At 39.0% G+C, this 24,443-nt stretch overlaps 1 protein-coding gene across 2 annotated transcripts in view; it reads left to right on the top strand.

The window, feature by feature from the left end:
* XIRP2 (xin actin binding repeat containing 2) overlaps nt 1-24,443 on the top strand; it is an 89,634-nt gene that overhangs the window by 20,040 nt on the left and 45,151 nt on the right. For both annotated transcript variants that reach the window (XM_070938530.1, XM_070938451.1), the window contains exon 2: nt 8,124-8,231. In XM_070938530.1, coding sequence (XP_070794631.1) covers nt 8,124-8,231 — 108 coding nt within the window. The remainder of the gene's footprint in view (nt 1-8,123; nt 8,232-24,443) is intronic.

The following is a 24,443-nucleotide window of genomic DNA, read 5'->3' as shown; positions in this document are numbered from 1 at the left end:
GGCAGAAGAAAGAAAAGAACAAAACCATCCGTACATAGTTTCTTACTGTTGTACGGAAGAACTGAGTGATCTTCAATAGGCACTTAATGAGGTAGCTGAAAGTATCGTGTGAATTTCAGCAGTATGAGCATTTCAAAAACCAGCCTGCAAATGTCTGAAATGTATTGTTCTGTCATTCAGTCGTGGTATAAACAGCATAAATCTAGTATGTAATAGGAAAATTTTTAACAATGCACCAAATCACTCAGGTATTCTGTTTCCAAATTGTAAGGCTGTAACGATAAGATTATCAAAATACGGGCTGTTATAACTAGCCTGTTCCTGTCCAGTTGTTAGAGCAGGGGTGTCAAACTCAATTTCATCGAGGGCTGCATCAGGGCTGTGGTTGACCTCGCAGGGGCTGGAAGGTGTGGCTGATGGATGGGTGTGGCCAACTGGGTGGGCATGGTCAGCTTGACACCACTCCCCAAACTGCTGGCATGTTTCCTCTTTACATTGGGTAGACTTTTGCATTGGGCCGAAGCCATGGTAGCCTGATGTTTCCTCTTCACATTGGGTAGACCGGGCAGAAACGATTCGGGCCAGCCTGTTTTTTTTTTTGTTCTAACCTAAACCTCAACCCAGAACCAGACTCGGGATTGAGATAATCATTGTTCTCCATTAATGTCTGCAGTTCCATCTTCTCAGGCACTAGCTAAAGAAGACAATGGAAAGATATTCATTCCTAGGTATTCGTGAGTTTCTGTAGGAGAACGAATGACAGAACCTGGGGGCAGAGTCAAAATAGGAATCAATTTACAGTCTCTACATAGCCACAAAAGGACTAAGCCCAACCCCTCTTGAATTTTTTTGGTCCTTATCTAGCACCAAAATAGTGCTAGAATTCTGGGAGTTGAAGTCCACCAGGCTTAAAGTGGCCAAGATCTAGAGAGTTTCATTGGAAGTAGGTGAACTCATGTCTTCTTTAAAGCCAATAGGTTCCATTATCTGAGGATACCTCTCATAAATTCTCAGATTCATCTAATCAATCCACTAAGGCTATTCTGAACAGACCACATTGTGCTTGTTGAATATGAAGTAAGCTGGTCAATTATAAAGGTCTTTTCCATGGTCTCAAAAGATAAAAAGGATGCTTTATTTTTACATGAGATAGTCCACTAAGTTCAATGGACTACCTCATCTAAAATCCGAAAAGGCAAAATTCCAAAGTGATAAGAAGGTGAATGAGTTTAATCCTCAAAGCAATTCCAAAGTGCAAAGCAAAATACCTGGGCTACCGCCCCTCCATATGCTAAACTAAAAACTAAACAAGGGCATGCTTTATCTTATGCATAGGCCCATATACATAGGGAGATCTGTTGTAAAAGTGTAAATTGCTGACTTTTCCACTAGGAGAGCCTCAACATTAATTTTGAGTTCTCCAACAACACATTTGAGAGTACATTGGTCAAATGTTATGCTATGTCCAAACTGTACCTAAAGGCTCCAGCTAACCCAGCAGAAATGCAGCCTGTAATGAAGTCATATTTCTGTGAACCTCGGCCCACCTCTCAATTTGAGCTAATGCTATCCTGAAGAACTTGGTGGACAGAGATGAGGCACCACAACATCAGCCCGTTCACCTGTTTGGATCACCGCAACACAGATCAGATCTGTTTCTTATCTTGAAATCTAATCACTGGATTTTTGAGGGGAAAAGAGTTGTGGGAAAGCATGTTTCTATTTTGTTTTCTGGAACTTGTTTTCCCAATTTATTTTTGATGCTATTTTGTGAGATAATTTACCAAATCCAGAGCTCCAAAGTCCCTATGTGAACTCATACTTGCCCAAAACATATTTCACAAAATCCTGCAGATATATTCCCTTGGATTTTTTTTTTCCAGAAGCTAACAAACACAGTAGAAGATTTGCAATATGTGTGTGTTTATCTGTTTTTCACAGCTTTACGATACAAGAATGCTAGCAGCAAATTTACAGGTCTTTCATGCTGGCATCGGAGGAGTGAAACACACATTCACCCACCATACATGAACAGTGGTGTATGTGAAACAAAAGAAATGTATATATTTACATGCAAACTCTATTTACGTGCCATGCGGTTTAGGAGGAGCTGTTTCAGTTGGAGAAGCAGATGGTGGGGGTTATTTTTCTACTCCAATTCTCCCAATTTCGATTGTTGTATCAATGTTTGGAGAAGAAAATTGCTCAGCGGGGAAAGCATTTTCTCATCACTTGCTTTTCTTCAGAAATAGCATTCCTTTGTGTGGAGTGTATCCCAAGCTGAGCATGCATGCCCAATAACACAATTCCAGACAAAATGTTGAATTCAATGTAACTGAACATAAATCAGTTGTGAAATGGCAAACTTACTTATGTGAAGTTAAAAATATAACTGTACGATCTCTGCATCTTTCTGCATAATCTCACACTTACGTTTTCTAGCTAAACCATCCGATCTTCATGATCTCTTGGCGTGCTGTTTTTTTCCTTGCACCTTTTTCTGTCTTAACCAGAGGTGGTATTCAGCCGGTTCGGACCAGTTCGGGCGAACCGGTAGCAGCAACTGCAGGTGGGCCGGGCCACCCGCCCCGGCGTAATGCTGTCCTATTTAGCCATGTTTTCGAAGCCGGGCACATGTGCAGAAGGTGTACTCGAGGGTGCGCGCAAGGGGCGAACCGGTGGTACGAGTATGTGAAACCCACTGCTGGTCTTAACTCAGATGATTCCTTCTGATGGGAAAGGTAGTAATAGTTGACCATCCCTTGTCACAACCAGCCAACCGTTTCCTGGAACCTTCCAACTTAAAAACAGATGGTTACTCCATAGAGGGACTCTCCTTAAAGAGGGCTGCATGGTTTTTTCCCCTTCTAAAAATGGCAGAGAACAATTCCATCTTTCTACCCTAAGCAGCTGCTGCATTTAGAGCAGGGCCACTTTAGACTGATGAAGAATGGCTCCTTTTGCAATTACAGCTGTGACATTTTAAAATAGCAGAGTTACAGCAAAGAAGTTTCTACTTCTATTACATTTATTTATGTTATTTTAAAAGACTTATGAGCCACTTCAAAGGGAGCCAGATCTGAGTGGCATATTATTCTCATTCTTCAAAATTTAAATTAAAACAATTTGTGTGTGTGTGTGTGTGTGTGTGTGTGTGTGTGTGTGTGTGTGGCTTCAAGTCTTGGACAAGTCCCTGCAGTATTCTTGGCAAGATTTCCAAAGTGATTTGCCCTTGCCTCCTTCCTAGGGCTGAGAGAGAGCGACTGGCTCAAGATCACCCAGCTGATTTAAACCCTAAAAGGCAGGACTAGAACTCACCACCTCCCTCTTTGTAGCCTGCTGCCTTAATCACTACACCGCATTGGCTCTTAATTAACAAAACAAACACTAACACTCCAGCAAATCCATAGGAAAGGAAAAAGGGGAGAATATTTATTCAATCTAGGCCAAAATCCGAACACCATTCCTTACCCTCATAACATTCCAATGCCTAATGGGCTTTCTAAAGGACCAGCCTGATACAAACTATAGCACCCACAGGAAGGAGTGCTATAACTGAAAACCCCACAGATTTTTGTGGTGTCTGAGAGCAGGTACTTGGAACAAATGCACCTGTTTTAATCTTACTAAACAGACAGGTGTAATTTAGGAAAGGTGGCTCTGGAGCTATCTAGATCTTGAGAACTAGCACTTTGAATTGTAACTGGGAAGGTAGCTTATTGGTAGTCAGTGCAGCTCGCTAAAGCAGAGCAGATACATGGGTGTAGTGAGTAAGGCATGCCCTAATTTCTCAAACCACTGCATACTGGAGCAGCTGTAGATTTCCTAGAACTGAAACCGTACGGTCTCACCAAATTTGCCATCAAATATTTAATCTTCAGAAGGGGGAAATAAATACATATATTTATATATAAATAAATATAATAAATAATATATTTATATTAATTAAACTGGTGGTATTGAATTCTTAAATTAAGTTAAAACCGTAACAGCCAAATATTGTTTGGAAGTGGTTGGAAATGTTAAGAACTGGACTTGCCCAAACATTTTTCTGAAGTGAAAAAGCTTAATCCTTACACGGTTCCAGGAATCCATTTTGTCCCTTACAAACCATCTAACCATCTAACTCCTCCAAACAAATATCCTGAAGAGACATTTCCTCCAGGAGTGCTTTGCAGCCGCAGAAGCAAAACTGAAGGGTTGCCTTTTGCCTGTGGGCTTCCCCCTCCCCATTCCTGCTGTGCCCTTGAGGACAACAGTCCCCTCTCTTGCAGTCCAAAGGCAATAAGAGGAAAGAGAGCAGTGAGATTTTACTCAAACATGACTACATAGAGCAGCGGTCCCCAACCCCCAGGCTGGGGCCCACTACCAGGCCACGGCCTGTTTGGAACTGAGCCATGCAAGTGGGCAAGTGCGCACATGCAGCTCCATTTGCACAAGTGGCAAGCACTCCTGCTCACTCACAGCTCCACTTGTGAGAGTGGCAGGCATACACACGAGCACCCACCGTTCACACGGGGCCATCCCCTCCCCCCCCCACAAGCAGGCTGCCAAGCTGGAAAGGTTGGGGACCACTGAGAGGCAAAACAGAACTAGAGGCAAATGTAGAAAAGCAGGGACTTGGGGCTAATTATTACTGTGGTAGAACCTTAGAGCCAGTTTGTAGTAGTGGTTAGGACATTAGAATCATGGAGATGGTGAGTTTTAGTCCTGCCTTTGGCACAAAGCCAGCTGGATGACTTAGGCCAGTCCCTCTTTCCCAGCCCCAGACAGAAGGAAATGGCAAACGTTTTGGAACAATCATGCCAAGAAATCATGCCAAGGAAGCAGTCCAGGCAGTCCAGGCAGTCCAGGCAGCTACTAGCAGTCTGATTTGAAGGTACACAAATAATAAATAAATAAATAAAATCTGGTGGCTCAGTCTTTTACCCCCTCCTCTTAAAACTCTGAAAAATAACAGCCATCCATTGAAGTCGAAAGAAGCAAAGTAAGATGAATAAGCAACAGGAAAGGTCTAGAAGACTATGATTAGTCACAGTGTGGTTGTTAGAAGCAAATAGCATTGTGGACCAGGTAGACAAGATCCAGAGGGAGGCTTTAAATGTTCTTGCCTAATTCCTAGTCTCTAATTTGTTATCAAACCTAGGCTTTTAAATCTCACGTGGTTCACAATGTCAGATTATGAATTGAATCTGACACAAAACACAAAAGTGAAGTCCATATTGTTGCACTAATCTTCAACATTATAAAAGAGGCTCCTGAGACGGCCTGTGTTGGTTTTGAAAAGAGAGATTAATTCACAGTTGTATAACAGTAGAATCTCTTCCTAGTCTCTGAGTCCCTGATGGTATAAAGCAGTTAATGGTCCTGAAGAAATGCTGGATTAGAAGATACTGAGGGCTACTGATTGTTAGTGCTTCTTTAATCTTTTAAATCAATGCGGTAATAATAATATCCCCGTAAGCTTCTGCTTAAATCTGGGTAATGCATTAGGCATTCATATTTTAGGTATTTTGATGACATTCTTTTCATGAGTTTGCCTTAGAAGGTTGGCATAACTTATTAAGACCCGCACATAGCTGGATTGGAATGGAGTGGAATGAACCAATAGCAAAATATACTTTATATGTGAAGCAAAACAAATTTAAACAATTCACAGCATTGCGCACTGGATATTTTGCATTTTCCTTTTCAGATACTTTTAATATTTAGTGTGTTTCTGTAGCTTCTTGGAACAGAATATATATATTTTAAAAACACAAACTTTAAAACCAAACACCACAATTTGTAAGAACAGGCAGAAATAAAATTTATAATTAAGTAATGCCTAATCGTGTACAGGTAGGCTTTGGTTAACAATGGTAATTAGGACCAGAATTTATGGCTTAGGCCCGGGGTACTTGTAGGACCATCTCCAGCCGTTCTCCCATCGTCCTGTGCACTCTCACAGAGTCGGCCTCCTCAGGGTGCCGTCGGCCAAACAATGTCGGCTGACGACCCCCAGGGGGAGGGCGTTCTCTGTGGGAGCCCCGACCCTCTAGAATGGATTGCCCACTGAGCTCAGGACAGCCCCCGACCTTCTTTCCTTCCGTCGCGAGCTGAAGACGTGGCTCTTTCGCCAATTAAACTGATCCGTTTGGGGGTACACTGGTATAATTTTAAATCGTTTTTAATTGGGTTACTGATTTTAATTTTGTATTGTATTGTGATTTGTATTGAAGTTGTCATTTTGTAAGCCGCCTTGAGTCCCTAGGGAGAAAGGTGGCATATAAATCGCAATAAATAAATAAATAAATAAATAAATAAATAAATAAATAAATAAATTTACATCACTAAGCAGTGCAGTTGTAAAACGTGATATAATGTGACTTAGCAGTGGCAATTCCAGCTGTTCCTGTTTACCGTTGTTAAGTGAGGACTGTATGGCTCATTCAGCAAGAGCCTCCCATGGTGGTCTCCCATGATGATGACTTCTGACTTACACTGCTGGTTTCCCCATTGACCCCATTGAAGCTGGCTGGGAAGGATACAAATTGTGATCACATGACCAAGGGACAAATCTGATGGTTGGAAATCCAGGCCAGTGGCCATGCATTCAACTGCATTCAGATTACAGTTACTGTATGTAACCACAGAGCAATGCACCGGTCAGAATTTTAAAGATCAGTTGTAACTACCACTCATCATAAATTGAAATGTTCAGTGTATGAGTGATCATTAAACAAGGACCACCTATATCCACTTTCTCTGAGAGTAAAGCAAGTTGAACTCAGAAGTGCTATCGAATATCACAACAGCTTAAATCCGCTTGGAACTGGGCACACCATCTCTCGCCACTGTTCTGTGGAAGTGTGCTATTGGCTACTGGCTGACTCTGTGGGTCAGACTTCCAAACTACTATTTAGGCCAGTGCTTATGGTGGGACGACTTCCACAGTCCTTGGGCCTGCAATATTCATACCAAACTTATGAAGATAGGTATTCCCCCTATTGAAGCCCTTATGCTTGGCCCAGATGCAGCCAAATCGCTGATATTTCAGCGATTGGATAATATTGAAAGACAACAGAATCTGGCACTTGGTGCGGGAGTTTGTTTTCTGTTTTCTCTCGGTATTACTCCCCGAATGCACACACACCCAAATATCTCTCTATGCTATCCTTTGTTAAATACAGGTTGGCCTTTCTAAAGGCACGTTTTAATGTGATCCCCTCGAATGTCCTAGATAGCAGGTGCTCGGGGTGTGTGAAACCCACCCACTGTTCATGTGATGGTCGATCTCCGGAATCGTTGGCTCACATCGTATTTACATGCCCCCATTATCGGGAGGTAAGGTCAGAACTTATCTCTCCCATTTGCCAAAGATTTCCTGGATTATCTGAAAATCTTAGTCTTCGCTTCTTACTCCAAGATACTGATTCTAAGATTACATTAAAGGTAGCAAATTTTTTTGCTGCTGTCTTGGGATGTAAGAGCCGAGGGAAGGGATGGGCTGGACCCATTGACTGAGGTTAGCTTCATTGATCGCCAGCGGTTGAGTTAGCTGGTGGTTGTATAAAGTGCCGATGTGTGGATTTTATGCAAATTGCAATATAGTATTTTCTACCTATGTACAATTTTAATCGACTATAGTCCATATAGATTGGAGCTAAAAATTTAAAATACATGAACTGTGAGTTTGATGGAGTGGTTTCCACCATTGATCTTGTTGCCGTTCTCCACTTCAGTCTGGTCGTGTGCCAGCTGTGAGCCTTGGATGTTTTGGTTTTTTGGTCTATGACCGCAATAAAGTATGCTGCTCTGCACAACAGCTTACTGAACAGCCAATTTGGTGTAGTGGTTAAGGCACCAGGTTAGAAACCAGGAGACTATGAGTTCCAGTCCTTCCTTAGACACAAAACCAGCTGGATGAGTTTGGGCCAGTTAATCTCTTCAATCCTAGAAAGGAGGCAATGACAATCCACTTCTGAATTCCTGCCAAGGAAAGTGCAGGGACTTGCCCTGGCATTCACCAGCCATCAACACTGATTTCAAAGATAGAACAAAACCAAAAACACCCGAAGTAGCCTTTTGCTGTTTTTAAGGGCTTATTTTTTTATCTCTTTACTTTGTTCTTTCCCCACCAGGCTCTGGAGGAATCAGAGGCATGCAGAATACCTGGAGGCTTGGCAAGTGTAAAGAACCAGTTTGAAAAAGGAGAAGCTCAGTACCAGTATCGGCAAAAATCTGTACAGGTAAAATGAAGGAATCCTAATAGTTGTTGACTTGTTGAGCCGTAATGGGGACATCACAGTCCTGATCTTCTGGAACGCATCTTACAACGCAAAGCTCTTGCTATATACAATATGTGTCCCATTTTCACTTAGAAGTGATGATTATTTCACTTTTTTTTTTATGAATACACTTTTCCTTTATCATCAGACACACATCTCATGTGAGAATTATGGTGCCCACATAAAATTTTACAAAGGTTGCAAAGGCTTTGTTGTAAGAGCAGCCACTTGGCTGTGAAAAAAAAATATGATGTTTTTCTCTGGTAAACCATTTCCTGAAACGTGCACAAATACTGGAAATGTTCTGTTTTGAAAGGCTATTGTACCCTAAGGTCTAACAACTACTCAAATACCAGCCAAAACTCCTACCTTATAACAGTGAGGCAAACACACTGATTATATAGTCCAAAATATATGAAAAGATACATCCTGTCTTTGGGATATAATGCATCAGACATAATTTATCAATAATAGTCATTACAGTGAATCTGCAAGAGACATAAATGCATCCGAAATGCTTTTCGGTTAAGCTATTTTCTTTTCTTTTTTTTAAAGTCAAGTTTTTTATTTATATATAAATATTGTGAAGACAGTGTATTGTCCAGGCATTTCATTTTACAAAAGAAGGAAAAAAATAACATATATACTGATAGTAATAATAATACACGTAATAATTACAACCATATTTATAGTTATATTGGCTTATTTATGATCATATTAATTGTACTAGCATGCTTATAGTTATAAACAACATTCATATTTTACTTACATATAACAATAATCTTTCTTCATCTAATTTCTACCTCTTATCTCTAATCATTGATAAAACCTATTCCACGTTGAATAGTACTCTGTATTTCAATGCTAAGCTATTTTCTTACATACGTATGAATATTAGATTATGCCTATTGCAAGGAAATTACAGCCTTAAATAAATAATCACCATCTAAGCACCTGTCAAATGTCTCACTGTAGAACAATGATTAAGACATAGAATTGATTTACCTTCCCCCAAATGTGAACATCTAAACCACAACTTTGGGGTTATAATTCATTGCAAACGCTCTGTGGTTTGCATTTATTTCTCTTGAAGCCGTGCAAAGCTTTTTCTGTTTGCTTTTTTCTGTGAGATGAACAAGAAAAATGCAAACGCTACCTATAGATAGCTGGCAAATGTTGGTTGAGAAAAAAAATGATTTATGGTACTTTATTATTTAATTATCGGAGAAAAAGAAGAAAAAGACGTGATACAGTCAAAGATCACTGCTTCGCTCACTGAATTATTTTAGTTTGAAAGTGTAGCACCAGTGAAGCAACCTCTGTGCTTTCAAGGTCACCATGGACAAGGTCACTTCCAGTATTGCCATTCAGCTATTAAAATCCACAGCTAGATGCTTCGCTGCCTTTGGGTATCGACGTGAGCAGGTTTTATTTACATAAAAATAGAACTATGAATCCAAAGGCGATTCTTCTCCACCTCTAGGGGTACAGAGTAGATAAATGATTAAAAGCAGCACCAGGGAGTGTTTTAAGTTTGATGCTGGAGATATGTATCGATGGAATAATGGATTTTACCCCACTGAGAAATGGGATTAAATTTCAGGCACTCCGCAATGGCAATACTTTAGAAATGCCATATCACCTTCCAAAAGGATGGATGGAAGAGATTGAGGAGGAAGGGAAGCAGGAGGGAGGGCAAAGCTGTGACATATCTCTCAGGTCTTGGATAGAATCAAGAACAGCTTTTTAGAATATGTGAAATACCTTGAAATGCCTCACATTTTATAGGAGTAGGACTGAATCCTGACAAGGATCACGGGAGTGAATATATCGTGATGTTCTGTATGTGTGTGGATGTATTCTGTAAATATTGTTTTTTTAAAAAAAGTTTTAGTTTTGAAGATGGTAGAAACCATATTTCCTACGAGCAAATCCTCACACATAGGATATTCGCTGGAGGAATTAAAGGATTTTAACTGATCCTTCCTTGACTTCTGCAATCTCCAGTGGCCCCTGAGGAGTTGTTCCAGATTATATTCAGTTGTTTTCATGTGCACATATGAAACCTGAAATCATATATTCAAAACAAATGGTCTTTTTTTCCCTGAAGAAATGATCACCAGACAGTCACTACTTGTATTCATTCTTGGGCCTTTGAATGGCCTTGTTACTTTTTTGGACTCTCATCTTGTTCTAACAAATCCAATCATGTTACCACAGAACATAAATTTTTCCTTGGATCTCATTCATTCAGAATATTCCCTAAATTCTCTCTGGTTCTTCCCTTATCACCATTCATTGGTGCATAACATACACCATTCATCATATGTATGACATACAATTTTCATACCTATGAATTGTTACATCATAACTATCTAGATTACATTATTTTATCGAATTCTTTCAGCCATAACATTTTAGTCTTTCCTTTATCATTAAACCTACCTTTTCACTTCCCTGCATGGCTTCATCACTCCATTCTACAAAAAATGATCACCTTTGTTCAGATCTATTTTCCCCTCTTTTAGTTCATAGACAGATAGCTCATCTATTTTTTCCGTTTCATTCATTAATTTGTGCATTTTACTATATTATTCTGTGAGTTTTGAAACGAACCATTTAAAATATCTTGTGTTGCTTTTTAAATGATCCAGCATGGGACTAAACATTATGCATACCACAGGGACCCCACTGAAAATTGTATCACCAAATCAAGTGTTACCCTCTGTTTTATTACAGGTAACTTAATTTATTTTTTGTTTCTGTTGGAGCAATCTGTGACAGAGAGTATACAATTGAGAACATGCAGAGTACAGTGATGGATGATACTAAAAATGTAAACTTGTGGCTTTAAAGAAGAGAACTTCTAGCAGGATAACCTTGTCAATGGGAATATTACTGGAAAGAACAGGAGTTGCTGCTAATCCCAAAGGCATAAAGACCAACAATTTTAAAACATTTTCAGAGTAGATTACTATCTCTAGCATCTTGGGATGTATGCATGGCTTCTGTTTGCTGAGGTAAAAAGTGAGTTTTCCGTAGCCTTGCTCTGAGGGCAAACGCTATTAAGTAGTCTTTCTGTGCAAGGCATAACAATGAGATTGTAGAAGGAGAGCTGTATTAGTGTGTGATAACCAAAACCAGAAGGACATCTTTTCCCATTAATAAATTTTATTAAAAGGTATAAGCTTTCATGAGCTCCTGGTATCTTCATAGAGATGTTCATATAGGGTTTTTCGGTAATGATATGGAAACAATTTGCCACTGCTTTCTTATAGGGTTTCTTATAGGCTCTGCTTTCTTATAGACTCTACTACCTTAAAAAGGATTATTTTTTTAAATAGAATGGAAGGCTGTCAAAGGAGGGGGAACAGGTGAACATTTTACGTCCGTAAGTCTACTAAATATGAACATTCTGAATGGAAGTCTTCTCAAGAATGTTCCCATTAGTGGAATAAGAAGACCAGATCCAAACCTTGAAATATGAAAAACAGAGCTAAAGAATCTAATATGGAATTTAAAGTAGTCACAGAGTCAACCAAAACAAAAATAACCCAAATCGGGCGACCATAGTTCAAGAATAATGTTTAAAAAGCAGTCATTTTCTTTTGAGTGAAGGAGACGTTCTCACCTTGGCTGAAGAATTCACAGCATACATGTTGGGTGAGGCTTGGCAGACTGAGACCTTAGATTGGAAAGGCCCTCCTTTAAATAGCCACCTGTCACATCTTCCTGGCAGGCACTGTGGATGGATTACAGCAGAGGTGGAGGTATTATTTTTCAAGTGAAACACATGACAGAAATAGGTAGCTACATACTACAAAGTAGATTCTGTCCTAAAAAGGAAATTCAGATGGAAACCCAAATGGAGAAATGTAACGTTTCATGTCAGAATGCTTCTAAATTATGGGTATGGTGCACAGAAGAAGGTTTTTGAAGTAGCTGTCTTCGCGTTAGACTACTTCTTTCCAATTTAGAGAGAGAAAATATTTTTAGCTGCAATAACTCAGTGAAACATTTTGGTGGCCCTGTAGATTTAATGCCCAGTTTCACCGATAAGAATTGGACGTGCTTCAGCAGAGAAACCAGGACTAGGAGTTAAAGAGATCATCCCAAATAAGTCTCAACTAAATCTTTACACTACGCTTTCATTAAATATATTTTATTGATGCTAGGCTTCAAATAATTTCCTGAGCTCACCAAACTTAGCAGAAATAGTTGCAACTTTCAATATGTTGAAGAGTATTTCTCGAGGGGTGGGGGGCAGTGGTGGGTTTCAAAAATTTTTACTACTGGTTCTGTGGGTGTGGCTTGGTGGGCATGGCAGGGGAAGGATACTGTAAAATCCCCATTTTCTCCCAATCAGCTGCGACTTGGGAGGCAGAGAATAGATGGGGGTGGGGCCAGTCAGAATTTTTACTACTGGTTCTTGGAACTACTCAAAATTTCCGCTACCGGTTCTTCAGAACTGGTCAGAACCTGCTGAAACCCACCTCTGGTGAGTGGGGGGCATTTTGCCTGAGCAGCCAGAGAATGGATGCAGCCTGGGGATGTATTGGTACTGGGGTGAGGGTTCCTGCTGCTGATCACTGTCAGGACAAGTCTTGTGCAGATGATCAGTGTGGCAGGGCCATAGCACCATGATAGTGTGTGTTGGTATGGGGAATAAATTTAGTGTCCACCCTGTTTTTGGCAAGGGATTTTTTTTTCCAACCGTAGTTTGTGATTCAAACAAACAACAAAACATTCTTAAACTGCATACTGTAAATAGTCTTGTTCTCTCATTTTTTTTACTTACGAGGAAAATCAACCTAGTTGATATTTAAAAATCATTTAAAAGTAATGTCCCCATAAACATAGACTCAGAGCTGATAGGGATTTTTAATCATAGCCTTAGAGAATGTTTTGAAGTCATTGTTTGCCCCTATTTGCCCTTTCTTGATGCGTGCATTAAAAGTTGTCTCTTACATCGGTAGTCTAACGTAGGCTATCTGACTTTGCTGCTGTGGGGTAGTGAAATATTTCCCTCTCTGCCTCCTTTTTTAAGTGTAGTTCTCCCCTATCCAGAATCAAAGCACCAAGTGCCCACAACAATTAGTTGTGCTAGCAATGCTGACAAAATTCTGAAACTGACTAATTTGTGCTTTGAGTCTCATTGCCTATGAGTCTTCTCTCAATAACCTATATTAGTGGCCAAAATTGTGGAAACCTTTTGGGGAAAGTGTATTTTTGAAGTTTGATGCTAATAACACCACTTTTTTTTTTTTTTTTGAGTTTCAAGATAATCATATTCCACTGCTGGAATGGCCTAGGAATAGCCCAGACCTTAACCCAATTGAAAATCTATGGAGCCGACTAAAGAAACTTGTTAGTCAGAAGCGACCCAGCAATAAAACCCAGTTAATAGAAGCAATCCTTCAATCTTGGTTTCACATTATAACAGCTGCAGAACTAAAAGACTCGGTTCATTCCATGGGAAGACGTTTAAAGGCCGAAATTCATGCTAAAGGTTACCAACTAAGTATTAACTGACATGGTGATAATTTTTGTATGTCTCATTTTTTCTTTTGCTTCTTTTTAAAAATAATATTTATTAAATTTCCAAAGATTAAAATACACAGTACAAAAAGAAGCATAATACACAAAAAAAGCAAGAAAACACACACACACAAAATATAAACAACCAAAAACAAACATATCAAAATTTCAATACTAATAACAACTTTTCTGCATCGGCATCTCTAGCCTATTTAACCTCTTTACACAAATTCTACTTCTAAATATCTGTATCACAGGGCAGAAGATAGAAAGAAAGCTGGAATTGTTTCTCCTGGGTATTCTGGAAGGGAAAATGCAGAAAAGTATACAATATTATATTGTATATTATTATACATACTAACAGCAAGTAGAATTTTGATAGCACAAAATTGGAAACAATCAGACACCCCTCCAGATCAAAACATAATATAAAAATATACGAATGTGCAGAGATGGACAGATTATCCATGGAAATGAAGGAGAGGGAGGACACCAAGTACTATTTAATATGGAATAAATGGTATTCCTGGTTGGAGAGTAAACATAAAACTTAAGGGATGTTTTTGTTACGAGATCGAATTGTAAATAGAAGTCGTTTTTTCTATGGTGATCATTTTTGTATATCTCATTTTTTTCTACGTGTTTCACTTTTCTTCTTTATACTGTAACTGCTATTCTAATAGCAAATCCTTCATAAAAGTTATTGCATTACATTCTTGATTAAATTATCTTTCCATTGATATATAATACTCCAAAAAGAGTGGTGTTATTAGCTAGTTTTAGAAAATACACTTTTCCCAAAAGGTTTCCAAAATTTTGGCCACTACTGTATATGGACAAATTCATACAGTTTTTAGCACTTTATACTAAAGTGCATTATTCATATATTTATAAATGTACATTCTACCAATCCTAATGGCTCAAGGCAGCTTACAAAAGTACATATATGACATATATAAAATTCTAAAATTAAATATTAAAAGCTCTAAAAGCTCAACCACATTAAAACTCTAAAAGGTTTGGGTAAAAGAACATATTTTAACCAACACTATAATATGAAAAAAGTTTACCTCAACTCCAAGAGCAATTGAATCCTGCTATGAAAAAACCAAATGTATTGTAGCTGCTGCACTTATCTATGATGGGACAACAGAAAGTTTTGAGGTAGATTATACAAGAGTAGGTTTGTATAATTAGCACGGGAGCCATACAAGGTTGTTGGGTTTTTTTACACAAAGAATAGAATAGAATAGAATAGAATAGAATAGAATAGAATAGAATAGAATAGAATAGAATAGAATAGAATAACAGAGTTGGAAGGGACCTTGGAGGTCTTCTAGTCCAACCCCCTGCCCAGGCAGGAAACCCTACACCACTTCAGACAAATGGTTATCCAACATCTTCTTAAAAATTTCCAGTGTTGGGGCATTCACAACTTCTGCAGGCAAGTTGTTCCACTTATTAATTGTTCTGTCAGGAAAGTTCTCCTTAGTTCTAAATTGCTTCTCTCCTTGATTAGTTTCCACCCATTGCTTCTTGTTCTACCCTCAGGTGCTTTGAAGAATAGTTTGGCTCCCTCTTCTTTGTGGCAACTCCTGAGATATTGGAACACTGCTATCATGTCTCCCTTAGTCCTTCTCTTCATTGAACTAGACATACCCAGTCCCTGCAACCGTTCTTCATATGTTTTAGCCTCCAGTCCCCTAATCATCTTTGTTGCTATTCTCTGCTCTCTTTCTAGAGTCTCAACATCTTTTTTACATCATGGCGACTAAAACTGAATGCAATATTCCAAGTGTGGCCTTACCAAGGCATTATAAAGTGGTATTAACACTTCACGTCATCTTGATTCTATCCCTCTGTTTATGCAGCCCACAACAGCTTTTTTGAAAGCTGCTGCACACTGCTGGCTCATATCTAAATGGTTGTCCACTAGGACTCCAAGATCCCTCTCACAGTTACTACTATTGAGCAAGGTACCACATATACGGTACCTGTGCATTTTGTTTTTCTTCCCTAAATGTAGAACCTTGCTTTTTTCACTGTTGAATTTCATTTTGTTAGATAGCGCCCAATGTTCAAGTCTGTCAAGATCCTTCTGTATCTTGAGTCTATCTTCTGGAGTGTTGGCTATTCCTGCCAGCTTGGTGTCATCTGCAAATGTGATGAGTTCCCCATTTATCCCCTCGTCCAAGTCATTGATGAAGATGTTGAAGAGCACTGGGCCTAAAACAGAGCCCTGGGGTTCTCCACTGCATAGTTCCTTCCATGTAGATGCAGTTCCATTGAGAACTACACGTTGAGTGTGGTTGGTCAGCCAGTTACAAATCCATCTGGTGGTGATGCTGTCTAACCCACATTTTTCTACTTTATCTAGTAGTAGGTTATAGTCTACTTTATCAAATGCTTTACTGAAGTCCAAGTAAATTATATCGACAGCATTCCTCTGGTCCACTAATTTTGTCACTTTGTCAAAGAATGCAATAAGATTAGTCTGGCATGATCTGTTTTTGACAAACCCATGTTGGCTTTTGGTTATTACTTAGTTTGCTTCTAGGTGTTCAGTGATTCATTGTTTGATTATCTTTTCCAGAATCTTCCCTGGTATTGAGGTCAGGCTGATAGGTCTGTAGTTTCCTGGATCTATTTTTTTCCTTTTTTGAAGATGGGAACTACATCAGCTCTTTTCCAATCCTCTGGCAGTTCCCGTGCTCCAAGATCTTTGAAAAATATAGTTCAGTGGTTCTGAGATCTCGTCTGCCAGTTCCTTCAGAACCTTGGGGTGTAATCAATCTGGTCCTGGTGATTTGAACTCGTCTAGGTTAGACAGGTGTTCACTTACCATTTTCTTCCCTATTTTAACTTGTGTAATCTGTTTTTTGTGGTGCTGTTTTTGATAGGTTGGACTGTTTTTTCCTTTTGTGTAAAGACAGATGCAAAAAATGAGTTAAGTAGTTCTGCTTTCTCCCTGTTGCTTGTCACCTTCTTGCCACTTTCTCCCAGCAATGGGCCAGTTGTTTCCTTGACTTTTTTCTTGTTTTTAATATGTTGTTGTTTTTAATAAGTGAGTGGTTTCTGAATGGGACTCAGAAAGCCACTGGTTTTTCATGGAGATAGAACACTTATTTAAAGGGCCATGAGTAACTGCAATTTCAGTGGCCACCCTACTAAAAGCCACTACAGTAATCCATGATCAAGGTTAAGAGGACACGTGTCACAATGAGGGTGTGATTAACATTCCATTATTGCTATATGGTTGTCCATTATTAATCCCAATTTATGGAGGACCCGTAGTCTGCAAACTTCTTCGGTGGTGGGGGGACTGAATCCTCATCCAAAGTAGGAATATTCATTGAATCCTGGAATCCAATCCAGATCTAACTCCAATCATAGTCTAGAATCAGCAACAACTCTGCATTGTCCATAAGGATGTTTAACTTGTTCTCTTCATCCTCTCCTCTGTTGGGGCACATGTGGAGAATCCAATCCTGAATCCATAGAAAGTGAGAAGTACATCTGAATATCATCTTCTATGCAGATACAATTTGCTCAAAATATATGGATGATCCTACAGAGGCTTGATGTAGACTTTAAATAACATAAGAGACAAAACAGAGCTGCCTCTTAAGGAGCTGAGCAAAATTATTACATTCTGATCATGCAGATAAGAATGAAACTACTACAAAGTATACTTTCCCACCTTAAAGAGATACTGTGGTTAACAAGATCAAAAGTTGCTGATAATTCTAGAATTAAAAACAGAATCGTATTCTCCTAGTATTTTTTTTCTGGTATGGATCATCCATCAAAGTGACCCAAGGCAATCTCTGTGCCAAGTCTATGTATGACTTCAAATTGAAAAACATCTAGATAGTCAGCTAACTCCAAGACCTCCTGAAGCTGCAACACCACTGCCTTCTCCATCAGCTTGGCTAAATGTGAAATACTGGATATTGGCCAAAAGTTGTTCCAGTTGGCTGGTCCCACAGAAGCTCTGCCTGCTCCAGCAAAGTATTAATTAGATACAAAGTCTTTAGAGGTCCTTGTAAGTCAAACCATGGCAGGGTCTAACAAGCAAATAGGGGCATGAAGCAAACGAAGGACCTTATCTCTACTTTCTTGAGAGGCAAGCAATCTGTTATGATTATTGCAAGATTTTTCTAGGGCCCTCCAGTGCTACTATTGTTTCTTTTTGTATGAACTATTGTTTCATTTTTATGTTATGGATTGCAATTGTTTTGGTGGATAAATAGAGTAGACAAGTAGAAATATAAATTCATTAAATAACTGGCTCAGAGATTAATAGATAGTACATTTGAAAACCTTAATACTATTCAAAATGGCATCAAACACAGCGCAAATCCACTCCATTTTATTGGCAAAGAATCATAGAACTTGTTTCTAGTGGAGCTCAGGTGGACAAAAGCACTGGTCAAGGTCTCCCAGTGCCTGGTCATCTCTCTAATAGTTCTAATGAATTCCACTGGCCAATTATCCACTGACCCAGGTGGAAGACTTCAAGTTTATTTTATTTTCTGATTGCAGTAATAGAAACTTTATGATGCCTAACCCCCATACTGACTGAGTCATTCTTTAGTCTTGTACTACAATAACCTAGACCATCTGTTCTCACACCTTGTCTTCTGCAATTACTCCACATTCTATGGTGTGCTACAGGCTTGACATCTAGAAAATACCCTATTCTTTTCTGAACCAAAAGCTTTTTGGACCCAGATAATTATTCCACATTTTAACCAAATCATTGATAGGGTGGTTGGTCAGGTTCAACAACATCTCCCAAAGCAACAGGAATCCAGTCCAATCAGGTCCATTGGTCTTGTGGGGTAGTGGATCAAAGTAATCTGATCCTGACCTTCGCAGAGTGAAATTTGCTGTAATACCTTAACCTTCACCAAGAAATTCTCCATCCTGGCTGTCAGTCTTTGAGGTAAGTCAGATCAGGTAACAGACACCACAAAAACCACTGAGAGTACACTTTATTGTTGTAGAGTATATTAACAGAAACTTGAAAGCTTTCCAGCATTTCCCTCTGGCAATTCTTATATCATATAGAATCAAGGTTGGATTATTTTGAGTCACTTTCTTGAGTTTCCATCTTTCTCCAAGCTGAGATGGCATTTATTTCCTCTTTTATTTGCTAACAATTTTTGTGTTCATTGCCAATTTTATATTTGCCTTTCTCCATCTCAGCAAAGGTATCAGCTTTGAGAGTAAAACCTAGGTCTGCTGTCACTTTTCCAGATGCAATTTTTATTTTTCCAATCCAGTCTGCAACTCTGGTGGCCTCCCATCTAAGTACTGATAACTGTTAGATGGTGGCCTCCCATCTAAGTACTGATAACTATTATCAGTTAACTATCTCTAATTCCTGATTTTGATCCACCAGAAATTAAAACATGTTGACAAATTTTTGCACTGCTATTTCATAAATGTAATTTCAAATTCATTGTGTGTTGGGTTTTGTTTTCCATTGCTCAAAAGTCCATATGGTTGACATGATTATGAAATGTAATCTCCTGGTTTTTAATTAAATTGGGATTATAATGGATAAGATCAAACTCAAGGTGTCTATTGATAAAAAGGCATTATTTTTACTTATTTGTCAGCTGCCTTGTCCTCTTATGGTTCCATGCCATTTTAGTTGGTCAGCAGAGAAGAAGGTATGTCAGTTCATGACTTGGGGTTACATAAGGGTTCAAAAAGAAGGACATGTTAATCTGCCATTTTCTCTCATTATGTTTTGTTAAAGTATTTGTTGCTAACAATTGGTCATATTTTAATTACCAGAGAGCAACAAGCTTTCTTCCAACTTTTATGAGGTTAAGGTTAGAGTTAGGATTGTAACTTCAAACAGTCATGCAGAGGTTGATCATAAATTGAAGACTACCTATAAGTCTAATATGTAAAATACATACCTACATACATATGCACATACTGTACAGTTTCAAGCTGCATGTTTTATTTATGGTTCCTTCTATATTGTTTTGTTCTATTAACACTGCAAAGATAAGTCTTGTTTTCTGTATGAATGCTTTCTTTTGTGTCTGGAGTCCTGTTTCAGACCTAATGACTAAGATACAGCTGTGGCTTTTAGCCAATAGAACTCATTATTATTATTAAAAGTGTTTATTTATATGAGACCAACACAGATTTCTGTTAAGATTAATTTCTTTTTGTGTTTTGGCAACTTGTTGTAGGGAAACTAATTGCTACTTTGTGGTTTATTTGAAAATCCAATTAAATGGCATAATTCATGGGAAGCTGTCCATTGGATAAAGGGCTTTTTAGCTTACCTTTTAAAGACAAGCTTTTAAAAATGGGACATTAGAAGGAGCTAGAAGGAAATAAAGATTATAAGAAAAGAAGAACAGTCAGACTCAATTTACAGAATGAAGCCAAATGTTTTAACATTGGACATATGGAAGGATATTTTTTAACATTGGAACCAGAGGATAATTCTAAGTGTGTCTGCCTCTATAGATAGATTGTGTTTGAATGAGGGGGGGAAAAAGCTACCTTACATGATTGAGACAGATCTGAAAGTAGATTTTAAAATGACAGTTACAAAAATTACATGGAAAAAGTTGCTACATTGGACATATAGAAGTAACTGATTGATGTCTTAACAATTGAAATCTTAACAATTAAAAATCAAGTTGTTAAACATTATTTTAAGTGTCTAAAGATCAAGACTTGGAATCAAAAGAAGTAATGTAAAGTTGGTTTATTTGATCAAGGTTAAAAAAGATATGTTGCTACCATATCTCTGGTAACTTTAATGGATTTTGCTGACCTCAGGACTGAAATAATGAAGCTTCAAGGATTAGTTTATAGATAAGAGACTGGATATGGGAAAAAGAGAGTATTTGTTGCATTTTAAGAGGAGGTGATAAATTACTAAAATCATTTCTACTTCTGATGAAGGAAAAAGTCATTTATATATTGTGTTTCTTTTCTTTTTTATTATATTTTCTTTTTTTCTTTTCTATTTTTTCTTTTCTGCATCTTTTTATTTCTTTTTATCCTTTTTAGTTTCTATTAGCTTTTATTCTTTAAATTACAAACTTTAATAATCATATGTATGTGTGAGTGTGTGTGTTTAATATTTGTAAGATGTAAGTGTTTTTAATAAACACTTACATCCAGGAATTCAAAAAAATGTAATCTTGAGAATCAAGTTGCAGTCCACATGTTTGCATGTCGAAAGTATATTCACATTATTTCATTTACTGGCTTTGCTTTAGTTTTAGTAACCGGCACAGTAGTCTGTTCTAATGGAAAAGTGGCAGCTATTTTGGGAAAATTATTGGACTGCTTAGCTCTCATCTGCCTTATTATCAGAGGACCAGAGACTACTCTGGTGGATTGAAACTCTGGATGCTGAGTGAATGAACTCTGGCATAACTTTAATAAGTTTCATGCTGACAGCAACTTTAGGAAAGCCACTACCATTTAATTTCTTCATTTCAAGTAAGTCACCCCCCTCCCAAAAAAAAAGAAAAAAGAATTTCCTATCCAGCAAGATTAAAACTGATGGCATACATGTAGTTACTCCAGATGGTTTTCCATATAAACATTTAAAATATTATTTGCAGCATACCTGAAATAATTAAGAAACTGATAAATGGGATTAAGGAGAGATTCAAATCCCTGCTCATTCACAAATGGTTAGCATGAAGTGGGCATTCCTGTCTCTACTTGATTTATCTCCAGCTTGTTGTAAATATGAAATGGATAGAGAATAATAATCCATGCTTACTGTAGCAATTTGTAGATAAATTAATAATATCCAAAATACTTTTTTAAACGGCAGAATGCCATTGGGATAATAAGGGCAAATTCAGGTGGAAAAAAAATATAACTGTAGAAAAATAAAAAACAAAAGGCTCTGCAACATTCATCCTGCCTATTCCCCTTGCTCCGCACTTTGCTGGCCAAAATGGAGGGCCCTCCAACCAGTGGTGGGTTCCTCCGGGATTGGCCCAGTACGCGCGAGCCGGTAGCGGTGATGCTATTACGTCATCGAACTGGTTCTCTTTCTTCGGGAGCTGGGCCCTCCCGCCTGCCCCTGCGTTATTCTGACCTTATATTTCTGCTGTTTTCGCCCAGCTGAGAGGTGCGGCAGAGCGGATTGCCACACCTCAGCTGGGCAGATTTGCAATGCGCTTGCGCAAAGCACTCATTTGGTGTGCCTGTGTGCGAACCGAGCATGCGTGCGGCGATCGCGCGCAAAGCATACACACAAAGAGAACTGGTAGTAAAGCCGGTTAGAAGCCACCCCTGCATCCAACGCTCTGTTTTAGCTGGCAAAATGTTGGGCAAGGCCTGTGCAGGCCAAAACGGAACTTCCACAGCTCCATTTTCATCTGCAAAGTGCAGGACAAGGCCTGCACACATGAAAATGCAGCTGTGGAGTGGCGCACAAGGCTCAGAGGCTGGAGAGGAGACAGCTCGCTAGAACTTTGCACAGTAAGTAACCTGGCATGGCAGGTTGGAGGGAGAGCAATTTTTGGGACCCCAGGGGAGGGAGAATGGGTATCTCAGTGGGTTGGGGATGCCTTGGGTGGTCTTAGACAGGTGGTCTGTTCCATCAGTAGGTGCCCCATGAACTTCCCCACCCTGAGATACCTCATGTGCACTTACCGAGCTGCACATTTGATTAGCAAATGCATGGGCGAAAGGAGGGAGTGATCCCATTCAAGGTACAAGATTCACTCCCACGAATCCTCAGGTTACAAATGGAATGGGCAGGCTCCATTGCATTCGTAACTTGAGGACTACCTGTACAGAGTTTGCATTACTGAGCTTCTCATTAGTAAACCTGATCTTCAGATTTGAATATAATTGCTTCAGAGAGACTTGATATTGAGGGATTCAATGGACTTTCTGCTTTTGCAGAGCCTTGAAAATCATGCTGAAAGCACTTATCTCCAGCACATGCATCTTCAATTTTTTTAAAAAAAGGCAAGGTAGACACATATGTACAAACAAACAATCAAATACACCTAGAATGGTTTTGTGTTATTTTCATCTGTTGATACTTCCATTCTGTTAAATGTAGAATCATGAATAAAACACATAGATAGAAAAATAAATAAATAAATAGGTGTTCACTGTCTTATTTAACACTAGTTGGAAGTAAGTTTTCCAACTATAGTTTTCCTCCGTAGAATCTCAACGGGTTCATGTCCCTCATGCATTTGATTCACTGAGTGTAGACCTGAGGCTAAAACTAAGTGTGCATTGAAATACATGTGGTAGCTGCTATTACTTGACACAGATGTGACACAAGCCTGAAAAGTAGCTTCTGGCAAAATTCTCAAGTAATTGAGTTATGCATTACCCCATCTCACACGCTCTCACACACACTTCTGAAATTGCATGAACTAAAGCTATCAGACTGCTCTTCGGGGAGCTGTCACAAGAAATTATTTTATTTCTTTTAATCAATGTAGTACTTTCCTATTTTCGAAAGCTTACTTGACTTTGGAATCTGGAGCCTATATTCAGTGCAGTATTTCCTGTAATATTCAACATAAAATGAGGCTTCGGAAAGTCACTTGCTGTCATGTCAGAAGTACGGAGGCTCTTCCAGGTTGAAGGGTTAGCCAGTGCCATCACCATTGTCTAAGGCACGCCTGGTTGGGGATTCCTTTCATATCCCTGTTAGGTTGTCCATCCAAGTGGTACCCATCTATCTTCTCGTGGTCACCTGCTTTCAAACTGCTGGGTTGGTAGGAGCTGGAGCAAACGACAGGAGCTCGCCCTGTCACACCGGAGCACTCAGGTCTCGAATGCAGGCTTGATGATTGTCAACCCAGAGTCCTAAGCACCTGAGCCACTGCGTTCCTTCTGCAGTTACACATTGCATTTAAAACAGTGGTGGGTTTCAAAATTTTTTACTACCAGTTCTGTGGGTGTGGCTTGGTGGGTGTGGCGTGGCGGGCATGGCAGGGGAAGGATACTGTAAAATCTCCATTCCCACCCCACTCCAAGGGAAGGTTACTGCAAAATCCCCATTTCCTCCCAATCAGCTGGGACTTGGGAGGCAGAGAATAGATGGGGGTGGGGCTAGTCAGAATTTTTACTACCAGTTCTCGGAACTACTCAAAATTTCCACTACCGGTTCTCCAGAACTGGTCAGAACCTGCTGAAACCCATCTCTGATTTAAAGTACTGTGGAGTCCTTGGTACCCTCTGAGCTTTGTTGTTTTCTTACAAATGTTTCATTACCTGGTGGTTAGGTAACATCTTCAAATTTAGATCTAGATTTAAAGTATGTGCTCACTGATATGAGGAACAATACAGAGGACTGTGTATAATATTACTTTAGGGGAAAATGTGACAAATTGCTGTCATGATTGATCATCTCTTGCTCAGTGATGCTTGGCATGCAGGTTTTCATGTGTGACCCTGGATTTTCTTTCATAGCACACTTTCAACTCAATAGTCATTTTGCCCCTTTCCACTGAATTACTGATACGATATTCTGTGTACTACAGTACTGGGGTTTAAAAGGTCTTTGATTCCACTATAAAGCTAATTTTAGACTTGATTGTCTTTGTGCCTTCTAAAAGAGGTGAAAGGGAAGAACGGATAGCCTATTTGACTCAT

The sequence above is a fragment of the Pituophis catenifer genome, unplaced genomic scaffold (assembly GCF_029215685.1).
Source record: "Pituophis catenifer annectens isolate HBS135680 unplaced genomic scaffold, rPitCat1.0.hap2 SCAF_1, whole genome shotgun sequence".
Taxonomy (NCBI): domain Eukaryota; kingdom Metazoa; phylum Chordata; class Lepidosauria; order Squamata; family Colubridae; genus Pituophis; species Pituophis catenifer.
The sequence above is the reverse complement of the archived record's forward strand: the minus strand, read 5'-3'. Positions and strand labels throughout refer to the sequence as shown.